This window comes from Trachurus japonicus, chromosome 1 (genome assembly GCF_045865225.1).
Source record: "Trachurus japonicus isolate A0001 chromosome 1, Traja_1.0".
Taxonomy (NCBI): Eukaryota; Metazoa; Chordata; class Actinopteri; order Carangiformes; family Carangidae; genus Trachurus; species Trachurus japonicus.
In genome coordinates this window covers 39,334,149-39,354,529 of record NC_140907.1, presented here as the reverse complement: position 1 = coordinate 39,354,529, position 20,381 = coordinate 39,334,149, and the positions used below count along the sequence as shown (strand labels likewise).

The 20,381-nt window shown below is 39.9% G+C and overlaps 1 protein-coding gene across 1 annotated transcript in view; it reads left to right on the top strand.

Moving 5' to 3' along the window:
* Positions 1–113: 113 nt before the first annotated feature.
* The window catches only part of LOC146992581 (puromycin-sensitive aminopeptidase-like protein), a 33,445-nt gene continuing 13,177 nt past the window's right edge, over positions 114–20,381 (top strand). Inside the window, exons 1-6 of the mRNA XM_085791011.1 lie at positions 114–540; positions 7,177–7,261; positions 7,872–7,949; positions 9,719–9,840; positions 15,641–15,748; positions 19,979–20,179. Coding sequence (XP_085647137.1) covers positions 418–540; positions 7,177–7,261; positions 7,872–7,949; positions 9,719–9,840; positions 15,641–15,748; positions 19,979–20,179 — 717 coding nt within the window. The 5' untranslated portion in view covers positions 114–417. The remainder of the gene's footprint in view (positions 541–7,176; positions 7,262–7,871; positions 7,950–9,718; positions 9,841–15,640; positions 15,749–19,978; positions 20,180–20,381) is intronic.

Genomic DNA, 20,381 nt, shown 5'->3' with positions numbered 1-20,381 from the left:
TGCACGCGGAGCCACCGTGCAGTGCGTGCACTCACGTTAGTCACGTACGCAGGAACGTCATGACGTCGCTTGTGTGTGTGAGTGTGTGCGTGCGTGCGTAGGTTAAGCGGAGTTGTTTGGGGCTGTGCGGGGATAGAGTCGCCGCTGAAGACGGAATCACTACCTACCAACCAACCAACCTACCTGCTGCTGCTGCTGTCGCTGTCCATCCCCACTGCCGAGGCCCCGGTTACGGTTCGGTTTGGTCAGCCCTGCTGCATTAATTAATTAATTAATAATTAATTAATTAATAAAAACTAAGAGAGAGAGAGAGAACAACAAGAACCACTCTCATACACACAGACAGCACAGCACAGTAACGTCTTCGTTAGCACAGCCCGCCGGTCTCCCCCCCCTTCAAAAAATAATACAGGAACCATGCCCGAAAGGAGGCCCTTCGTACGGTTACCGACTGACGTTTACCCCGTCAACTACGGCTTATGCCTGAAGCCCGACCTGATCGACTTCACTTTCGAGGGCAAACTGGAGGCGGTGGTGGAGGTATGTTGTTATGTAATGTCACCACCAGCTAATATTATTTGCCTGTGTGTGTATGTGTGTGTCGATGGCGCTGGGAGCAGCTGCTGTTGTAACGTTAACGTTGGTAGTGAACGGCGGTTGGTTGGTTGCTATGCTCAGTCCGTTGCTAACTGGGCTAACGAGAGAGAGACAGAGCTCGTGCCGTGGCCGTTAGTGCCGCCGCCGTCATCGTTCTATAGTCCTCCTCGTGCACGGAGAACAAAATAACGGCTGCTACTGCTGCGACTGCGAGGCTCGAGCCAACCAAGTGGAGCTGAGCTGAGCTAACGTTACTGCGGCTAACTGACTAGCATGCTAAGCTAACTAGCACAACAACAGTTCCCATAGACTTCCAGCAGACTCACGTTAGCTTTTTTTTAGCCAGCTGTCTCAGTCATTAGCCCTGCCAGCCCAGCAGCATTAACGTGCCCTTAACCAATATCCGTAACGTAACGTAACACCAGCGCAATGATATCAACATTAATAATAATAATATCACCTGATTGATGGTATTTTTTATTTTTTATCTATCGCAGCAGGCAGGTGTTAACGCGATGCTAAGTAATAGCAGCTAGCAATCGCTCACTAATGTTTGCTAAATCATGGCAACACCATGTCGCCCCCTCCCACCCCCGAGCCCGAGCCTCAGTCACTCAGTCATTCAGTTCACAGGGCTCCAGACTAACTGTTTTTTATTAATTTTATTAATTTTATTAATTTTATTGATTTTATTTTTTACCAGCAGCACAGTGGCTCCTAAACCTAACATTTTAGGAGGTCAAGCAGAAAATGTAGGGGCTCACACTGTAAATCCACTTGTAAAGCAAATATTCACATTTCCTTTTCATTCAGTCCTGTAATGACAGATACCACAGTCTTTGAGTCATAAGAGTGTTTATTAATCCCTCACATGGGAAATTTGGTTGTTAAACAATATTTTTTTAAATTAATTTTTCACTTTTACATCAAGTAAAGGTTGGATACATAATATGGTCTGCAGGAATGAGATGTAAAACAAGCAGACAAACAAACAGAACAGACCAAATTAGAAAAGAAGATGAAGCAACAACAACAACCATCAGCTCAGATCTATATAAATAATACAGTCAACATGATATTAGAGACACCAGGCTCTACATACCGGTAGTTCAAATATTCAATGTATAAAAACAGACCACTTTATATAATTGGTCTGTTTTTAAATGTAATATGCATGTGAGTTATTCTAATGGCCTTAGATCAAACACTACTCCGAGTCCTCGCCAGCCTTTAACAGTTTGTACTGTACCTTTTCATTGATCCATTGTACATTCTTCCTTGCTGCATAAGTTAAGAATACAATACAGCCTCTGTTTTGATGTTAAACGTTGACTTGGGAGGCCCAATATAGGACGGAAATCTGGTTGTTACCATAGCATTTAGTAAAAAGTAGAAGACTATGCAAATATAGAGATATAAATATGATGTAAGACAAACATATAGTTATGTACCAAAATGTTTCAAGAATGGAATAAAATGAGCGCCCCTTCATGTTTTATCAGTGTTTTTAAAAAAAACAAAGAAGTGCAAATTTACTGTTTGTATGTGCAAGACAAGTAATCTCAAATTTTAGTGGCACAATGTCCTCATTTTAATGGTCAGTCTCTGGAGCTCTGAGTTCAGTTCAGTTTAGCTCAGGTTTACCTTCATGTGCCCAGTTGGCAGTTTACTAGGTTCACGTAGCTCAAACTAAAGCAAAGAAAAACTTCAATAGCATCGTAAAGGAGCAGTCTGTGCCGACAGACACTGTTCTGGATGCTGCTGCTTGTTTTGACAGGTGTTCATATTAAATCTCTCGACCCCTCAACAACATGACAACATGAACTCGGGGCTCCAGACTGCGTCCTGAATGGAGGAGGCGTTTTGACCCTAAAAATTGAGACGGTGCAAGTAAACATGTACATTACACTGGTGAAACATGGAAGGAGGCGACTCAGAGTATCTGGTATGTGTCTGTACAGGTGGCAGCAGGCCAACGAGTGTGTGTGAGGGTCATGAATGAAAAGGAAACGTGCATATGTGATTTACTTGTGCTCCTAAAACTTTAAATTAGGGGGCGACTGTAAAAAAGAAAGAAAAAGAAAAGAGTTAGTCCGCAGCCCTGAAATGTGTACATTACATTGCACTGCACACATCGCTGCTCACTAGTATTTATTGTTCATTCTTTCTATTTATTGATGTTGTTTTCTTTTATTGCTTTTAGAGATTCTATGGAGTCACCAGACAAAGTCTCATTGTCCACGGTGCCAATGACAATAAAGTTTATTCTATTATAAATAGCAGCTAGTAGCAATCAAGCCGCCCGCCCCCTCCCACCGCCGAGCCTCAGTCAGTCACTCAGTCAGTCACTTAGTTAGTTTACCTTCATGCAGGTGGAGTCTCATCTGTTGTAGTGGGTTTACTGCTCTTTTAGGTGGATACACTGGTCATACGGCACAATTTGACCTCTAGTGGGTCAGACCAGTGAAATAACAGCACAAAACCTATAAATAAAAGTAATTTTCCCCTTTGTATCAGTGTATTATTTACAGCTAATGAACTTTCACTAAACATATGATGAAAAACCTGAAATTTCCTGATAAAAACATGTGCAATTTCAACAATACTACTAACCCTCCTCTGTCTTCTGTCCCTGAGGGCCGGACTGTAGACTGTAGACTGTAGACTGTAGTTAGATAGTTCTGTTGTTGTGGGAATGCATTTTCAGTGGGTATACCTGAGTTTCACAGTTCATTTTCCATCTACTTTTCACATGTGCATCCAGTAAATTCACCTTAAATGTGGAAGCGGCGACTCAAAGAATCTCAAATGAGTCCTTTCAGGTGTCGGGACGATGTGTGAGAGGATGATGAATGGAAAGGAAAAGTGAATCTTTGCCTTGCAAGTTGATTTACGCTCTGACATTTTCTTTTAATTTTAAGTTGGGGTGTCCACTGTGCTGCTAGTTAAACACCCTCAACAACATCCCAACAGAGCTGAAGCCTTTAATAAACACTTGTGTCAACCAGTGTGACCACATCAGCCTGTTAGATGTGGGAGCAGCTGCTGCATGGGAGCATTTAAACACATTATTATTATTGGATAATGAGAGTTTTGAGGGTGGATTTGCATGATAGGTTAGTATCAGCTCGAGGTGAAGTTAAACAGTTTCCTTTAAAGTCGATGTTAATGGGTCACTGGATCACTCACTGTGGTTCCTTATTACTGGACTGGACTGATAGAGACGGCCATAAAACATCACATCATCACTCTATCAGCTCCGTGTGTGTGTGTGTGTGTGTGTGTGTGTGTGATTACCTGTCGGTTCAGTGTCCTCACACCTGTGTTGGACTGTAAACACACACAGCAGCAGCAGCAGACCATAACCCTCCACACAGACAAAGTGCTAAATATGAACAGAGTTGTTTATATGACGCCTTCTACTAATGAGCTATAAACTGATAAACAGATGAATAACTAGTAATAAATTAACAATAATGTGATAATACAAACAAAATAATGCTCACAGTGACAGAAAAGAAAGAGAAACCAGAAAGTTTGTCTCATTTTGTTGAATTAAACATCTTTTTTGTAGGTGAAAGTGTTTAGAAACATAAAGGGAATCTTATTTTTATGGGAGGTGTTGGATTGTGATGCTGAAAACAAGAACAAAACAAAAACCTACTGGAGCAGGAAGTAATGCCATGTTGCCAACATCGTGAGACTGTGTTCATAAAACATTTAATCAAGTTTTAAATATATTCAAACACTCTGTTAATCATTTAAATGTTTGGCGGCACAGTAGCTGTGAATCCCAGTTTCAGCACGTTGGAACTTTTCTTTCTTTTTTCTTTTTTATTGCTCAGTTTTTGCTGATTGGTGTGAATTCTTTCACCTTTAGGAGTAAAAAAACACAGTCAATAGAGGAAACTGACGCACGTTTCATCATTTCTGCTTCTCTGTGTTAAACTTAATCACATGAGGCCAAAACATTACAAACCCACGTTGTTAGAACCAGAAATCTTCTCAATAAGAATAAAATTAAAGAAGCAAAATGAGAAAATATCAGATATGAACAAGTTGGTGGAAACAAACACACATATTATGCCTGGTATATATCTCCTGTGTCATGTCAGATACTATACAGCTGCTGTACTTATGTTATGTAGCTGTTGCAGTGCATTATGGGATTTGTAGTGAGAGAACTGTGAGGCCTTTTTTTATGAAGTATTTGTCTCCTTCCTTCCTTATTTCTTACTTTTTTTTACACATTTGTCATGTTAAATGTTTAAGCTCATCAAACACATTTTAATATTCAACAAAGATAACCCAAGAAAATATAAAATGCAGTTTTTAAATGATGATTTCTCTTTTTAAAAGGCAAAACAAAGCTATCCAAACCTACCTGTGTGAAAAAAACTAATTGCCCCACTGTAGCAAGTAGCAACCCAAAATGTAATAACGGCTAATAACATAATAACTGTCAATAACGTAATAATGTTGGCCATTTTAAATGTAATAAAGCCAATAATGTAATAAAATGTTTGTGTTAACGTAATACCTTTTTGGCAATGAGATATTACATTATTGTCCAAGTTAAAAAACTTTTGACATTGTAATATAACCAGTTATTACAATGTCAGAAGTTTTTTTTTTACATTTTCAAAGTGTTTTTCAATAACTTATTACGTTACCTTTGTTTAATCATGAATTAACTGTGATAAACCACATTTTTTTTGGAAAGCTGAGTTCAGTTTCATGAAAGAAATCTCTTCAATATAGAACCTGTCTGACAAAGCAAAGTAAAATAAAAGATAATTCAACAGGGTTTCCGCTTCTAAAAAAGTCTAAAACTTGAAAATCAAAATTTCAGGCCTGAAAAAGTCTTCAATTCATTTCTTAAATCATTTCAGACAGGTCTTAATTTTCTTATACCCATGTAACGCTGCCTCAAATGCTCCTGCAACATTTAATTGTTTCAACCTATACTGTATATTGCAGCCAGTAATTTTGTGACTCTGCATTTCTATTGTACGTTTTTGTTTGTTGTGATTTAGGTCATAAATTTCATTCATAAAGGTCTTAAAAAGTCTTAAATTTGATTTGGTGAAACCTGCAGAAACCCATTTAGCTGTGACAGATGTGCAAAAAAACCATAAGAAATCAGGAAGGAAAGGGGCAAATGAATACGTTTTCACAGCAGTGAATCTGAGTTTGATGTGTGTGGTCTAAGTTTGTCTTTACACTGCACGGTTCAAGTGGCCCAATTCAGATTTTTTCCTCTCAAGTGGCTCAGATCGGATCTGTAACATGAATGTGTAAACGGGACAAATGCGCATTGAATCGGATGTTGTCAGATCAGATTCAGCTCCGTTATATGTGGAAATAAATCAGATACAAATCAGATATCTGCCAATGCGTCTGCAGTCTGAACAGACAGATCGGATCTTTCCTGGCAACGCGTGTCATACCTCATCAATGATAATATTAATTCACGTGCTCACGCGTCTCGCTGAACCTCTGTAGCCCGTGATTGACACGTGGGGCTGACCTGGACTACCGTGGCCAGCTGTGGCCAGCTGTAATCAGAATTTAAATGTGTACACAATGTATATGTGCAACTATGTGAGAATACCATGAATGAAATAAATCAAAATGAAATCACTGTCACAGGAGTTACAGTGTTTAATAAACTCGTCGTCCCTGTAAATGAGGGAAACCTCAGTGACCAACGAGTTGAAATAAAGGTTTAAATAAATAAAAAAATAATTTTTCTGGTGTCCGCGCGTCTGTTTTTTCCCCCTCACTAGTTCTTGTTTTCATATAGCCACTACAGTAACATTCATTTCTATGCGGATCGATACGAGGGCAAGCGAGGGAGCGCGAGATAAACACCAGATTTCACGTTTTCCTACCGGTAAAAACTGAACCGAGCCGATAAGAAATCAAGAGAGGAAAAACAAACATTGTATACAAATGTGTCCAAGAGGCTGTCCCGTCCTCACGACGTGAGCGACGGAGGATCAAACGGTGGCACGACTGTCACCGTCACTCAGCTGTTCATCTCACAGCAGCTCCGCTCCACGCAGCCACTTCACTAACGTTATTTTGTAACGTTCACTTTGTAAGTGATGTGTTGGATATAAACTCTGAACACCAGACTCACCTTTATTTAAAAATATTCTTATATTATTACGTGACAATTTCCTGAAATCACTAGTTTATTTCCGGCGGGTCGTCTCATGCAGGCACAACAGGTGTAAATGCAGATTATCAGATCTGGGTCACTTCTGATAGAACATGTAAATAGACCGTCAAAAAAAAATCGGATATAGGCAACAAATCGGAATTGGGCATCAAGACCTGCAGTGTAAAGACAGCCTAAATGTTTCCACTAGTTTTGTCTTTCTTGTCACCGTTTTCTCACGGCTTCAGTTTTAGATTTACATTCATGGCTCCTCTGACTTGTTTAATCTCTCCCAGACAGAGTTTGGAGGATTTGAAGCTTGTGTGAGGTTGTGAGGTGTGAACACACACACAGCAGCAGATTAAACTGTAGAAGAGAAAAGGAATGATGCTGTTTAATGTCAATATTTACAGGTCACACAAGCCACGAATCAGATCGTGATGAACTGCGCCGACATCGACATCATCACAGCTTCCTTCGCACCGCAGGGAGGAGACGGTGAGAAGAGAACGACACACAGTCACACTTTACTGCACAAAGTCACACTTTACTGCACCACTCCTAATTCATCTCATCTCATCTCTTATATGTGTGTGTTCATGTGTGTGTGTTTTATTTTACTTTCAGTTTGTCTTTGTATGTATGAATGTGTTTGTATATGTTTTTATATGTATATGACTATATAGAGAGATAAAGATTAGTAATCATACGTTAGAATAAATCTATATGTATATAAATATAATAATATATTAGAATAAATCCAGTTAAATAACTCATAAATTAACTTACTGTATAGATTATAATGACTAGATAACTTGATAGATAATTTATGAATAAGGGGTGGGAGTAAATAAGTTTTACTTCTTCCCACTCCTTTTCGGATATGAAACAAACAAATAAACAAACAAAACAAAAAAAAATCAAATTACCTTTATTTTTCAATTATTTTCTTTTATTTTTTTATTTTTTTTTTTTTGTTCATATGTTGTTTTTGCAAAGTTTTTATATGTTATGTCTGTCCATTTCTGTATTATGTTTTATTTCTTTTAACATGTCCGAAATAAACTAAACTAAAAACTTAAACTAAACTATTTCCTCTTCTGTGCAGAAATCAACGCTACAGGATTCAACTATCAGAACGAGGATGAGAAAGTCACGCTGTCGTTTCCCAGCGCTCTACAGAAAGGTGAGACACACGGAGACACTGACGCTGACATTCAGTACGTTTACATGCAGAGCTTAATCCAGCTATGCTCAAAATTCGATTTTGGTGTCAAGTCGGACCTCTGTCCGTGTTTCAATTTACATGCAACTGAGAAAACCGAATAACTGACGGGTCCATCGCCCCCTCATGCGGCGTCACCTGTTGTTTCAGTGGGTTAATACCATAGACTGTAAAAAGAATGGACGTAGCGTCTGTGACGTCACCCATTGGTTTTGGGGAGTCGTTTTTGTGACTCCAACATGGCGGCCTGAACAGCGCCATGTTGGATTTACCAGCCGAGAACCCGCCCACTGGCCTCGAAGCAGCTGTCCACGGAGCTGCTCGGACCTGTCACTCAACGTTTCCGCGCCCTGATTGGTCAGAGTTTTAACCTAATAACAGTAAAACTGTAGAGTTAAAAATAAATTCCCCCCCCTCAGAGTGTGTGCGGGGGTAGAAACTATCGATTGAGACCAGAAAACGTTGTGACACCAGGCTTTTAACATGTTTACTGAGGATGTAAAGTCAGTGATTTTAACATGGGGGTCTATGGAGAATGCTGCTTTCTGACACCAGCCCCCAGAGGAAGAAGAGGGGATTGCAGTTTGTTGAACGCGGAAGTGACTTCACTTCTCAGACCGACAACTGCCCCCTTGGTTAATACGCCTCCTGTCCTGTTCACTTTTCTGTCACCTCCTAAAAAACTGAATATAAACAACTTATAAGCTTAATAATACATTCTCAACTGCAGTTCCCGACCAGACGCACCAGTCTGGGCCGGATTCACGCTGAGAATAGGATACGGGCTTCCTTTTTTCATCTCTCTCTCTCTTCTTTTTTAATAAAACCCTCTTGCTGGTGGTGTTGTGTGAAATGCATTGAATCGGCGCTGACGTTGGGTTTTTTTCTTTACTTTGCGGGGTTCGGGCGGCTTCTCTGCTCCACTTGGTGCCGTCTCTACTGTTGTGGAGCATGCGCACATGCGTTGTCCAGTTCTACTCCGACTAAGGTTTATACATGACGGAGAAAATCTAATTCCAATCACATTATCTGGGTGTCTTAATCGGAGTTCTCCAACTCTGATTTCAGTCGGACTAAGGTGTTTACATGTTTAGTTTAGTTTAGTTTAGTTTAGTTTATTTATTTAGCACACAAATTTCAATGGTGCAAGGAGGGAACGAAGCCGGTTGGCTTGTACATAGGTTCCACCCCTATAACAAATTACAACAAGACAAATTTCAATGGCTAACAAATAAACATAAAAAAAAGAGATAAAGTGCATAGATAATCAATGTTATATGAGCAGAAATGAACAGAAATTAGAAAAAAATAAGGAGATAAAGTGCAAAGTGATTCGGTAACACAAGACAATAGAGATAATATACAAAAAATTTATTAATTGAACTCATAAAAAGACAAAGTAAGGATGTGGGATATGGAGAGAGCGAAAGAGAGAGAGAGGAAAGAGTGGGAAATTCAAGAGAAGTTGAGATGTATTTTTTAACTGCTTTTTAAAAAGTGAATAAGAAGAAATGGATCTTAATGAAGATGCACTTCAGTTGTCCAGTTCTAGTCGGATTAAGGCAATAATTCGGTTTTTTCAAGTGTCATGTAAACGTACTGAGTGTTGTTGAACAGTAACAGACTCTGTGGTCATGGCTCAATGCACACCAAAACTGACTCTGTGTGTGTGTGTGTGTGTGTGTGTGTGTGTTTCTCTGTGTGTGTGTTTCTGTGTGTGTGTGTCCCAGGCTCCGGCACGTTGAAGATCGACTTTGTTGGGGAGCTGAACGACAAAATGAAAGGATTCTATAGAAGTAAATATACAACCGCTGCTGGAGACGTCCGCTACGCCGCTGTCACACAGTTCGAGGTGAGAGGACGATGATGATGATGACACCGTGAGGGGGGGAGGAGGAGGAGGGGGAGAAGGAGGAGGGGAGGAATGGGAGGATGTTTTCCTTTCTCTGCTCTGTTGCTTCACCTCCACTCGGCCGGCGTTGTTGCGACACAGGCTGTGTGTGATGGTCATGTGACTCCTGTTTGCTCTCTGAGTCGTCCCCAAGATGAGGATGATGAGGCAATCGCTCTCATTTCACTCTATTTCAGGGTTCTTACAGATCCTTAAAAAGTCTTGAAAGTCATTGAATTCATTAATCTAAAAACAAGGCCTTAATTGGCATTAAAATGTCTTCAATCATTTTTTCAAACGTCTTAAAAATGTTAACATTTGGTAAGTGGGTTTTATGATTATAATTAGTCTCAAATCTCAAAATAACCAATCATTCATGTAGCAGTCACTTTACCTTGGATCACATAGGAAAGTGGGTAAAATTGTCCATAACCCTATTATGTAATAGATGTGGTGACGTTTTTTGTTTTTTTCTGCATTTGTGTTTATTGTGGAGTCGATCTTAAATTTAATTTCAAGTGGCTTTAAAAAAGTCTTAAAAAGTCTTAAATTTAACTTGGCTTAAGCTGTAGGAACCCTGAATATATACGCAGGTTTTGTTTTGAAATCTCCTCCTCTTCTTCCTCCTCCTCCTCTGTGTTCTGTGGGAAAGTTCAGAACCGGGTCAGTCCGGTCTGGACCTCGGCTGTAAATCTGTGGTTGAACATGACACAGAGAGAGAAAGAGAGAGAAAGAGAGAGGAGGAGTCAGTGAATGAGGAAGAACCAGTCAGAAACAAAGCTGACCTTTATTTTGGCGGTCTGTTCTGCCTGCCTGTCTGTCTGTCTGTCTGTCTGTCTGTCTGTCTGTCTGTCTGTCGTTCTGTCTGTCTGTCTGTCTGTCTGTCTGTCTGTCACGAGGTTTGACATATATACGTATATACTATATTGGGTTTCAGGACAGTGTGCACTTGTATTAATAATTTAAAAAACAAAGACGTGTGTGAAGTTAAAGTGCATCCAAGCAAACTTCCTCCGTCAGTACGATAAATATTAATGTTGTGACGGTTTATTCAGCCTTCATTCCCACACTGTGCAGCCTGTAACCATGACACCACACAGAAGTGAAGTGAGTTTAATGAAATATTAGATTTTCTTCTACGTTAAATACAGGGTTGCCCCCAAATAGTCGACCAAGCACTGGTCGACCAAAAAATCATTAGCCGACCAAAATTTCATTGGTCGATTGGTCGCAGGAAAAACAAATAAAAATTTGAAGCCGTCTTGTCAAAATTAAGTCAAAATCAATGACTGAACTGTATATGAAAGGTTATGGGGCTTTTATTTTGAAGGGCCAGATACAGGAGGTCGTGACGTGACACTTTTTTGTTGTTGTTTTTTTGGCACGACACCGGCGGTCAGTCTCAGTGTCACGGAGCGGATCCATGATAGTCCCCGCTGCAGCCAGAGACCCGCACCCATAGACATGTCTATGCCTGCACCGCTCCAGGCCGCGGACCCCCACCCCCCCGTCACACAGCCTGAGCTCAGTAACTTTTTACCCTCCTCATCTACTGTGTTTATTGGTGATAAAGGGGCATTCTGCCGGTAATAACGGTGAAACCCGACCGGCTTGTTGTTGAATCTCGGACCCAACACGGCCGGAGTCACGAGCATTAATTAATTAATCCTCAACCTGACCGCGGGCAAAAAAAAAAGGGAAAAAGAAAGCCAGGGGCAACACTGGTATTGAGACAGTTGACTGTTTATCAACTTCATAAGCTGTGTGATGTGTGTGAGCTACTATGGCGGAACGTGTCTGACGGGGGGGGGGGGGGGGGGGGCGATTAATAGACTAATCGCCATAAGTGACGACCACTGGTTGACCAACAAAATCTTTGGTCGGGGGCAGCCCTATTAAATTCACCCTCTAAAAAAAAGGTACTTTATTTGTCACATATACAGCTAATACAGTGAAATTCTTTCTCTGCATTTAACCCATCCCTGAGGAGCATCATCGCAGATCAGGGTCGTGCTGCAGCCAAGCTGCTTTTTAAAGTTGAGCTGTATGTCGGGATGTGTATTAGTTGCTTACTTCCGGTATTTTTCTGCCACCAGTAAGTCTGGAAACGTCACTGTGACGTCGACGTTGAACTGGTCTATAGAGAACATGATTCATTCACACACACAGCATCACACAACACACTATAAACCTACATACAGGGTTCAAAATTAGCGGTCGCCAGTCGCCAGTGGCGACTAACTTTGATGCTTTGGCGAGTAAAGGAAGCCGGCTGACTGGCGAGTGAAAAAAATCCAACTACTTGGTTGTTGTTACAGTTCCTCCCGACCCGGCTGTGACGCTTGGGTTGTGAGTCGGTGTCGTTCAGATCCTAAAGCTCATAACATGCCGTATAGCAAAGATTTGTGACCGATTACAACGGTGTGTATTCCTCTCTCTTCAGTCTGGTGTTTGGCTGCACTTTCAATAAGAGAAGTTCCATATGAGCGCGATCAGCAGAATCAGAACTTTTCTTATTGAAAGTGCAGCCAAACACCAGACTGAAGAGAGAGGAGCAGCAGCTCCTCTGACAGCTCCTCTGTGGAGCTGCAGGAGAGCTGCCACGTTTTTTTATTTTATTTTTTTTAATTGCAGCGCCGTTATTACAGGTGATGCACATCTATGTCCGTGTAGCTACATTTATTGTCTGATCTTCCTTCATGGTGCACAGTGTCAGTCCTCCTGTGAAACTTTTAACTAATAGCTAATAAATAAATATATATAAATAACTGATAGTATTATTCGGTCAAGTTCTTGTTACAGTATAGATTAATGGTTAAACAGTTAACCGTGTGCATCCCTAAAATAAACCTTTTAGGGAAAAAAGGCAAACTTGACTCCTTTATTCCACACAAAAATATGCTAATAGCTATGATATGTGTTAAAAATGCTTATGAGTGTATTATAACAGTTCAACACAATGAAAAATATACAAAACAGCTATACATAATTTTTGGCCAGTAAAAAATCTTTCTGGCCAGTAGATTTTTAAAGCTCACTAGCCAGTTGGCCAGTGAGCAAAAAAGTTAAGTTTGAACCCTGTCTACATATGTTTACAGGAAGCTGCATTATAGTTAAATGAAATTGTGTATCTTAAAATAAACAAGTCAAGGAGGAATATGATAAATAATTATAATTTAAAAGATAAATTATATATAAACACCCACACATCAATAAATGGATTAAAGTTAGATTTTGTAGAACTTTCCTTCCTGGTTTTATAATGAGAATCTTATTTTCTGCTGCTCCAGATGTTTCACAACATCTGTCACAAGTTGCTGCTGTTTGTTTTTTGTTTTTTGTTCCAGTTGAGTAAATCCTGACAAACTGAACAGTTTTCATGAAGTCAGTGTAGAAGTCATTTACCTATTTATTGTTATTATAATAATAATAATAATCCATAAACAGCCCGAGCTCCTCACCACTGTAACCTGATCCAGAGGATGATGAGCTGCTGCGGTCGGAGATGAGATGTTTCACCTCAGGTTGTTTTTATTTAAAGTAAAAGTCTGATGACTTCATTGACTCAGGTTTGACAGACGACTTCAGTGTTCGGGCGTTCACCTGGCGCACAGAGAAAACACACAGCTGAATTATAATTATCATTAGACAACGTTTGTGTTACAGCTGCTGCAGCGAAGTGTCTGAGTCCAGACCCTGTGTGTGTGTGTGTGTGTGTGTGTGTGTGTGACGAGCCGAGCGTTTAACGACTTATTTAAATTAGAGCAGTGATTCTACTCAGCAGATTAAAAGGAGCTGTCGTCCAGTCTGACTTTGGAGAAAGAAAAAAACGACTGGAATAATAAGATTTTTATTGTCAATTCAACTGCAGTGCACAAGAGATGAGACATGAACTGTTTCATTAAAGGGATAGTTCACCCAAAATTCAAATTGAACTCCTTATCTCCTCCCCCTCATGTGGACTAAGGGCTGGGAGAAGTTTCAGAGTCCTCCGTGGCTTCTCTGAGTTACAGGGGGCAGGGTTCCTACGCAAGTATGGAAAGTATGGAATTTGATTTTATACATTTCCAGGTCTGTAAAAGTATGGAAAATGGAAACTAATGTATAGAAATATATTTATTTTATTTGTCTTATCTTGGTTTGGTCTTACCTGAAGTTATTTGAGTTAATTATTTTGTATGTGCTATTGTATCTAGCTACAATCTTCTGGAAATTATTTGGTTGCAATTGCATAATGGCATACCCATTCAGAATAATGAAAAGAAATTATAAATTGCATACTTTTTTTATATTATGCACGTCTATTTACTTAAATATCACAAATTATTAGATTTTTTTTACCGAGAAGTCTGGAAATTAGGGTCTGGAAAAAGTATGGAATTTGGAAATTTCAAATGTGTAGGAACCCTGAGGGGGGCTCCGCGCAGCACTGTATGTCCATATGACGGTTGCAAATGGATACCAACTGTCTTCGTAACAAAAAGACACACCAAAAAACATCCAAATACCTCCATACTGCTCGTCTGTAATGTCCCTCTTGTATTGAAGCCCCGACATGAGAAATTGTTCCGCCGGTCACAGGAAGAGCAGTGAACTGAGACACTGGGAGCTACCGCTACAAACAAGCTTAAAATATAGACTTATTTAATTTTTTTTGGAACAATTTCTCATGTCGGGGCTTCAATACAAGATGGACATTACAGACGAGCAGTATGGAGGTATTTGGATGTTTTTTGGTGTGTCTTTTTGTTACGAAGAAAAGTGAGCTCCATTCACAACCATTATATGGACAAATACTGCTGCACGGACCCCCGCTGTAACTCAGAGCAGTGGTTCTCAACTGGTGGGTCGGGACCCAAAAGTGGGTCTAGACCCGTTCTGGATGGGTCGCGGACAGCTGGTCAAAAAAGTAAATAATATTTAATGCACATCTGATGTTGGACATGTCTTTTATTTTGAAAAATAACTTAATTGAAAGGCACATGAGACATGTGAACACATGCAGTTGTAATGCTCCTCCTCACTTTCTTATTAATGTGGCCTGATGCAGTGAATCTTGTTTTGTTTTGTGGGTCTTTATTTTGTGCAGTTTGATATTTATTCACATTAGTGAACATGCTCTGAATGCAGAGATGCATTAGAAGTCAAATATATCGTTTTGTGCAGTTTGATATTTTTTCATTCACTTCCGTACATGCAGTTGTCATGGTAACTCCTCAGTTTCATTCATGTGCTCTGAAATGCACTTTGCTCAATAAAGAGCAAAATTAGTTTTTAAAGGCTTAAAAAAAAAAAAAATCTTGGTTTGAATTCTATAAAAGTGGGTTGCGACTTAACGACCATGGGAAGATGTGGAGCCCAGAGTGAAACTAGTTGAGACCCCCTGTAACTCAGAGAAGCCACGGAGGACTCTGAAACTTCTCCCAGCCCTTAGTCCACATGAGGGGGAGGAGATAATGAGGGAAGAAATTTGAATTTTGGGTGAACTATCCCTTTAAGAACATATGAATTAAAATACAATATGTAAAAGTGTAGCAGAGCACTGGGTCTTTGTGCAAAACAGTCAAGGTGAAGGTGTGGACTGGACAATGAGTCACTCTCCTCCTCCAGACTGGAGCTAAACTCTCTTCTCTTCTCTTCTCTTCTCTCTCAAACTCTCTGTTTATTCTCTCTCTCTCTCTCTCTCTCTCCCTCTCTCTCTCCCCCCCCCCCCCCCCCCCCCCCCCCCCCCCCCCCCCCCCCCCCCCCTCTCTTCCTTCAGGCCACGGACGCCCGCAGAGCGTTCCCCTGTTGGGACGAGCCAGCTATCAAAGCCACCTTCGACATCACTCTGATAGTTCCCAAGGACCGAGTAGCCTTGTCAAATATGGTACGTTGACACACACACACACACACACACACACACACACACACACACACACACACACACACACTCTCTGTTCAGCTGTTTGACCCAAATACACAACAAAAATGTGATCATGAATGACAAATTACTAGGAGGAATAAACATAAATATCGCAATATCTTTTTTGACGATTTTTAAATCGATTTATTTATTTTTTGGGGGGGATTTTTTTTTATTTATTTATTTTTTAAATATTGTGCAATGTGCATTTGTTCGCCTTTTTTACATACAGAGAGTCCAGGTTTTGAAAAGGGTTTAAGTTCACTTTATAATGGAGTATGTTCATTTCTAGGCTCCTACAGTGTTTGTGTGCAGATAAATGTTAAAAATGCAGAATAAAAATCGAGAGAATCGGCAGTATCGTAGAATCGCAATTTCAATAGAATCACCATCCAAAAAATCGCAGAAGAATCGAATCGGGAGAAAAGCGTATCGTCCCAGCCCTACAAATTACCAACAAGTGTTACAACACATGATGATATTAAAGGTCCAGTGTGTAATAATTAACAAGGTTTATTGGCAAAATCTGAATATACAGTACTAACCATGAATATATTTGTATAAGTGTTTAATCCTCCCTATTTTACACACTGGACCTTTAAAAGAAAAAACACTTAATATTGTGAAAGAGCTGAAAGAGATGAACAGAAACATTTAGGAATAAATAAAAACCTTAACAGTTATTACAGTATTAAAATAATGAAGTAGAGATGAGCTGGAACAGGAACATCTGGAGGTAAAGTGTGATGTCAGTAAAGACTGAAACTGCTCTGAGGATAAAGGGGAATGAACCTTTAAAGTGTCGTGTTTGATTAGAAGAATCTGAAGATCAAAGATCAATACGACCAAACTAATCAACACAACGAGGCTGTGATGACGTCATCGTCCCCTAACGACCTCTTTAGCCTCATTTAGCCTCTGGGTAGCAACCACCATTATTATGACATGTAAAAGTTTAAAAAAAAAAAAAAATGAGGACCTGGATTTTAAATGTTGTACTTCATGTTGCAAAAAATAGATATAAAAGGAGTTTATTTCAGCTTCGTAACAAAAAAAACATGGAGGACACTGTGTAGATTGATGGACGAGGTGCTAACATGCTAACACGCTAACTAGTGACTCATTGATAATAGAATGGGCTTTATGCACAGCTCCACTACTTCCTGAAATAAGCCAGCTCGTTTTTGTTTTTGTCTTACATTATTGGACCAACTGATTAATCCAGGTGTGTCTGACCTCACAACAATGGTCAGACACACCTGGATTCATCAGTTGGTCCAATAATGTAAGACAGGAAATAAACTAGGCAAGGCATCTTTATTTATATAGCAGTGCATTTCATACCAAGGCAACTCAATGTGCTTTACATAAAGACAAAACATTAAAAAAAGAAGCATAAGACAGAATAAAAAAAAACAAAACACTAAAAACAGAGTTAAAAGCAAGAGCAGATAAAAGTAAAATAAAAGAAAATAGATAAGTTTAAAGTTCTCAGCTATAAGCACGTGAAAAGAGAAATGTTTTTAACCTGGATGTAAAAGTGCTCACAGTTTGGGCTGATTTCAGTTCTGCTGGTAGTTTGTTCCAGTTGTTGTAGCATAGCAGCTAAATGCTGCTTCACCATGTCTGGTCTGAACTCTGAGCTCCACTATCTGACCTGAGGCAGTAGATCTCAGAGCTCTACTGGGTTTATACTGGCTTATTTCAGGAAGTAGTGGAGCTATATTGAATAGAAACTTTATTTATCTGACACCAGACGGTGACAGAAAACAGAAGTTGTGTTAGAAACGACCTGAGGAAACCTGAAGTGTTTCCTCCGTCAGGACGCGGTGACCTTTACAGACAATAATACTCGGTTTGGCCGGAGCGTGGACAGATGCTGCACAGTGGTGGTGTTGAAACGGAGAGAGAGAGGGGGGGGAGGGGGGGTAGAAGATGTTTTATAGTGTAAATGAAGTGGCTCCTCCTCCTCCTCTTCCTCACTGAGTCACAGTCGACCACCAACGGCTCCTTCCTCTTCTTCTTAATCCTCCTGTGGACGTGGCTGTGATGTGTCTGGACCAACAGCCACTGGAAAAAAAGGCCTAGTAATGCACATTTTATTCCAGCAATAGAAGTTATTTTATTGTTTTTTCTAGATGATATATTATCCAACTTTATTCCAACCTTTTGCTTCCAACTATTTTCAAAATAAAAGCACTTTCTTTCCCAAAAAAAGTTGTTTGATTCTTAAAAACCAAATCTGATCCGATACAAACTGTCAGTGTGTAACCGTTAGCGACCATCAACACTGTGACAGATTAACTGACTCATTTCACTCATGTTTTTTTGCAACGATCCCTCAAACACTGGTAATAAATATTAATGAGAGGCTCATTATTTACTCTTTAAAGACCCACTCCCGTGAAAATCGTGTTTTCTGAGCTTTTCACATGTTCCTGTGGCATTTTTCTTGTGTTAGAGCACATATCAGCAGAAAAGGAAGTGCAAAATTGCATTTCTGAGTTTTTCTGCCTTCAAATTGCTGTGAACCAATGGCAGACTCAAACTGGCAGTTTCAGGGAGACTGGAGTTGAGGGTGTCACAGCTCCAGGGGAGGGCACTATACTATACTACTACTACTACTACTACTACTATACTACTACTATACTAGTGCTACAAGCTCCCGCCCCGCTCTGCATCTGGCTCAGAGGTGAAAGCCTTCACAGCTCGGTGTAGCTGTCAAGGTATAACAGATATAGCTCACCTGGTAGAGCAGCTTGCACTGAGTGCAGGGACTATGCACCAGTCTGGGATCGAATCCCAGTGTGGAGTTTTACGCTAAACGCGCTGAATCTGTAATTGTACAATGTCCAGCTGTCAGCAAGCGGGGGGGGGGTGGGGTGCGAGGAGGTGGCTGGGCGGGTGCAGAGCAGCACAGTCTCCGCCCACCCCCCAGAGGTGCATTGCTAATGTGCATGGCTAATGAGCTGGTTTTAAAATGGCCGAAAAGGGTCGCGGGAGTGGGACTTTAACGATAAATAAACAGTGTTTTATTCTTCCAGTTGTGCAGCAGCTGTAAACTCTTTGGGAAAAGTCAATAAAATCAATGAAGATAAGCAGAAAAAAGCCTAAAAATATAATAATAATTTATTGATCCCAGGGGAAATTCAAGTATTCCAGTATCAACAGAGACAAACGGTTAGAATATAAAGGACATAATAGAAAATATAGACAATGTACATCCAAGATTTATATAAAATACTAAAAATAGAAAAGAAAATTGGGGAAAAAAAGGTGTAAATAATAATTATAATAACTGAATAATTACACACTTCTGTCCTTGTTGGTCCTACAGTGTTTGGAGCTGATATTTGTGTTTTTTATGGGATGTGTTGACAGTGAGACAGACAGATGTCCTTTAGTTTAAATCTAACAAATAAAAAGTATATTCCTCTTGACCTTTTGCTTCACTGAGCACAAAGTTTCCATCTGTCCAAAACAAACCCGTTCTGCTCTCCAGACGATGGAGCTTCACTGTCACAGGTTTAAAGGCTGAAACTGTTCAAATCTTCAGTTTATTGTTTTGTTTTCACTTTCAGACTTTTATTTTTTGTCACTCGCCCTCAAGACATTTATAAACAAGGTATCCTTGGGGTCTTGAAAAGTATTAAAAGGTGATAAATCAATTTGGGGTAAATGAAAACCCTTAAAAAGTATTAAAAAGTCTTTTCACGACCTTATAAAGTCTTAAATTTTGAAGGTATTTTTTCTGAATTAGCTGTCCAGGAGTTTCTAGTGTCTAAAAAACATTGTGAAAGTGTGTGAATTTATTCTTTTTTTTTTTTAAACAACGATGAACCAGTACATAAATAAGAAAAGAAGATTGTTGTTTTTGTTTTTTGAGAGTGGAGCAATTTTTTTTAATATAAACTTTGCCTTTTATTTATTATCCCAGCCTATTTTGAATTCTGTTGTATCATAGTGGTCTATAGTCTTTATCACAAACTAAAACTGCATGTTCAGTTAAAAGTGTCACTGATGTAAATGGTCACAGCTTGAAGTGGTGGTGAGGTATTAAAAAATATTGAGAAGGTCTTGAAAAAGTCTTAAAAAGGTATGAAAATTAACTTCAAGATTCCTGTACCTGATAAAAAAACAAGATAAAAACCTCCCACCTAACATAACTCTCCTCTCTCTCGTCTCTCTGGTCAGAATGTCATTGATCGAAAGCCATATCCGGAGGACGAGAACCTGGTGGAGGTGAAGTTCGCCACCACGCCCATCATGTCCACCTACCTTGTAGCTTTTGTCATCGGTGAGTACGACTACGTGGAGAGCCAGTCGTCAGACGGAATAACGGTACGCGTCTACACGCCCGTGGGGAAGTCCGAGCAGGGCAAGTTTGCACTGGAGGTGAGAACAAACACACACACGGACACACACACGGAAACACACACATGAAAACACATGAAAACACACTTTCCAAACAGGAAACCACAGTTTTAGTCCAAATCTCTGCAGCTGGGATGTCAGGATGATAGATTTTCTTGGTACGATTACAACACTATAAATGTGTAAAATCAAATATAGTCCAAAATATAATTGCATTACTAAT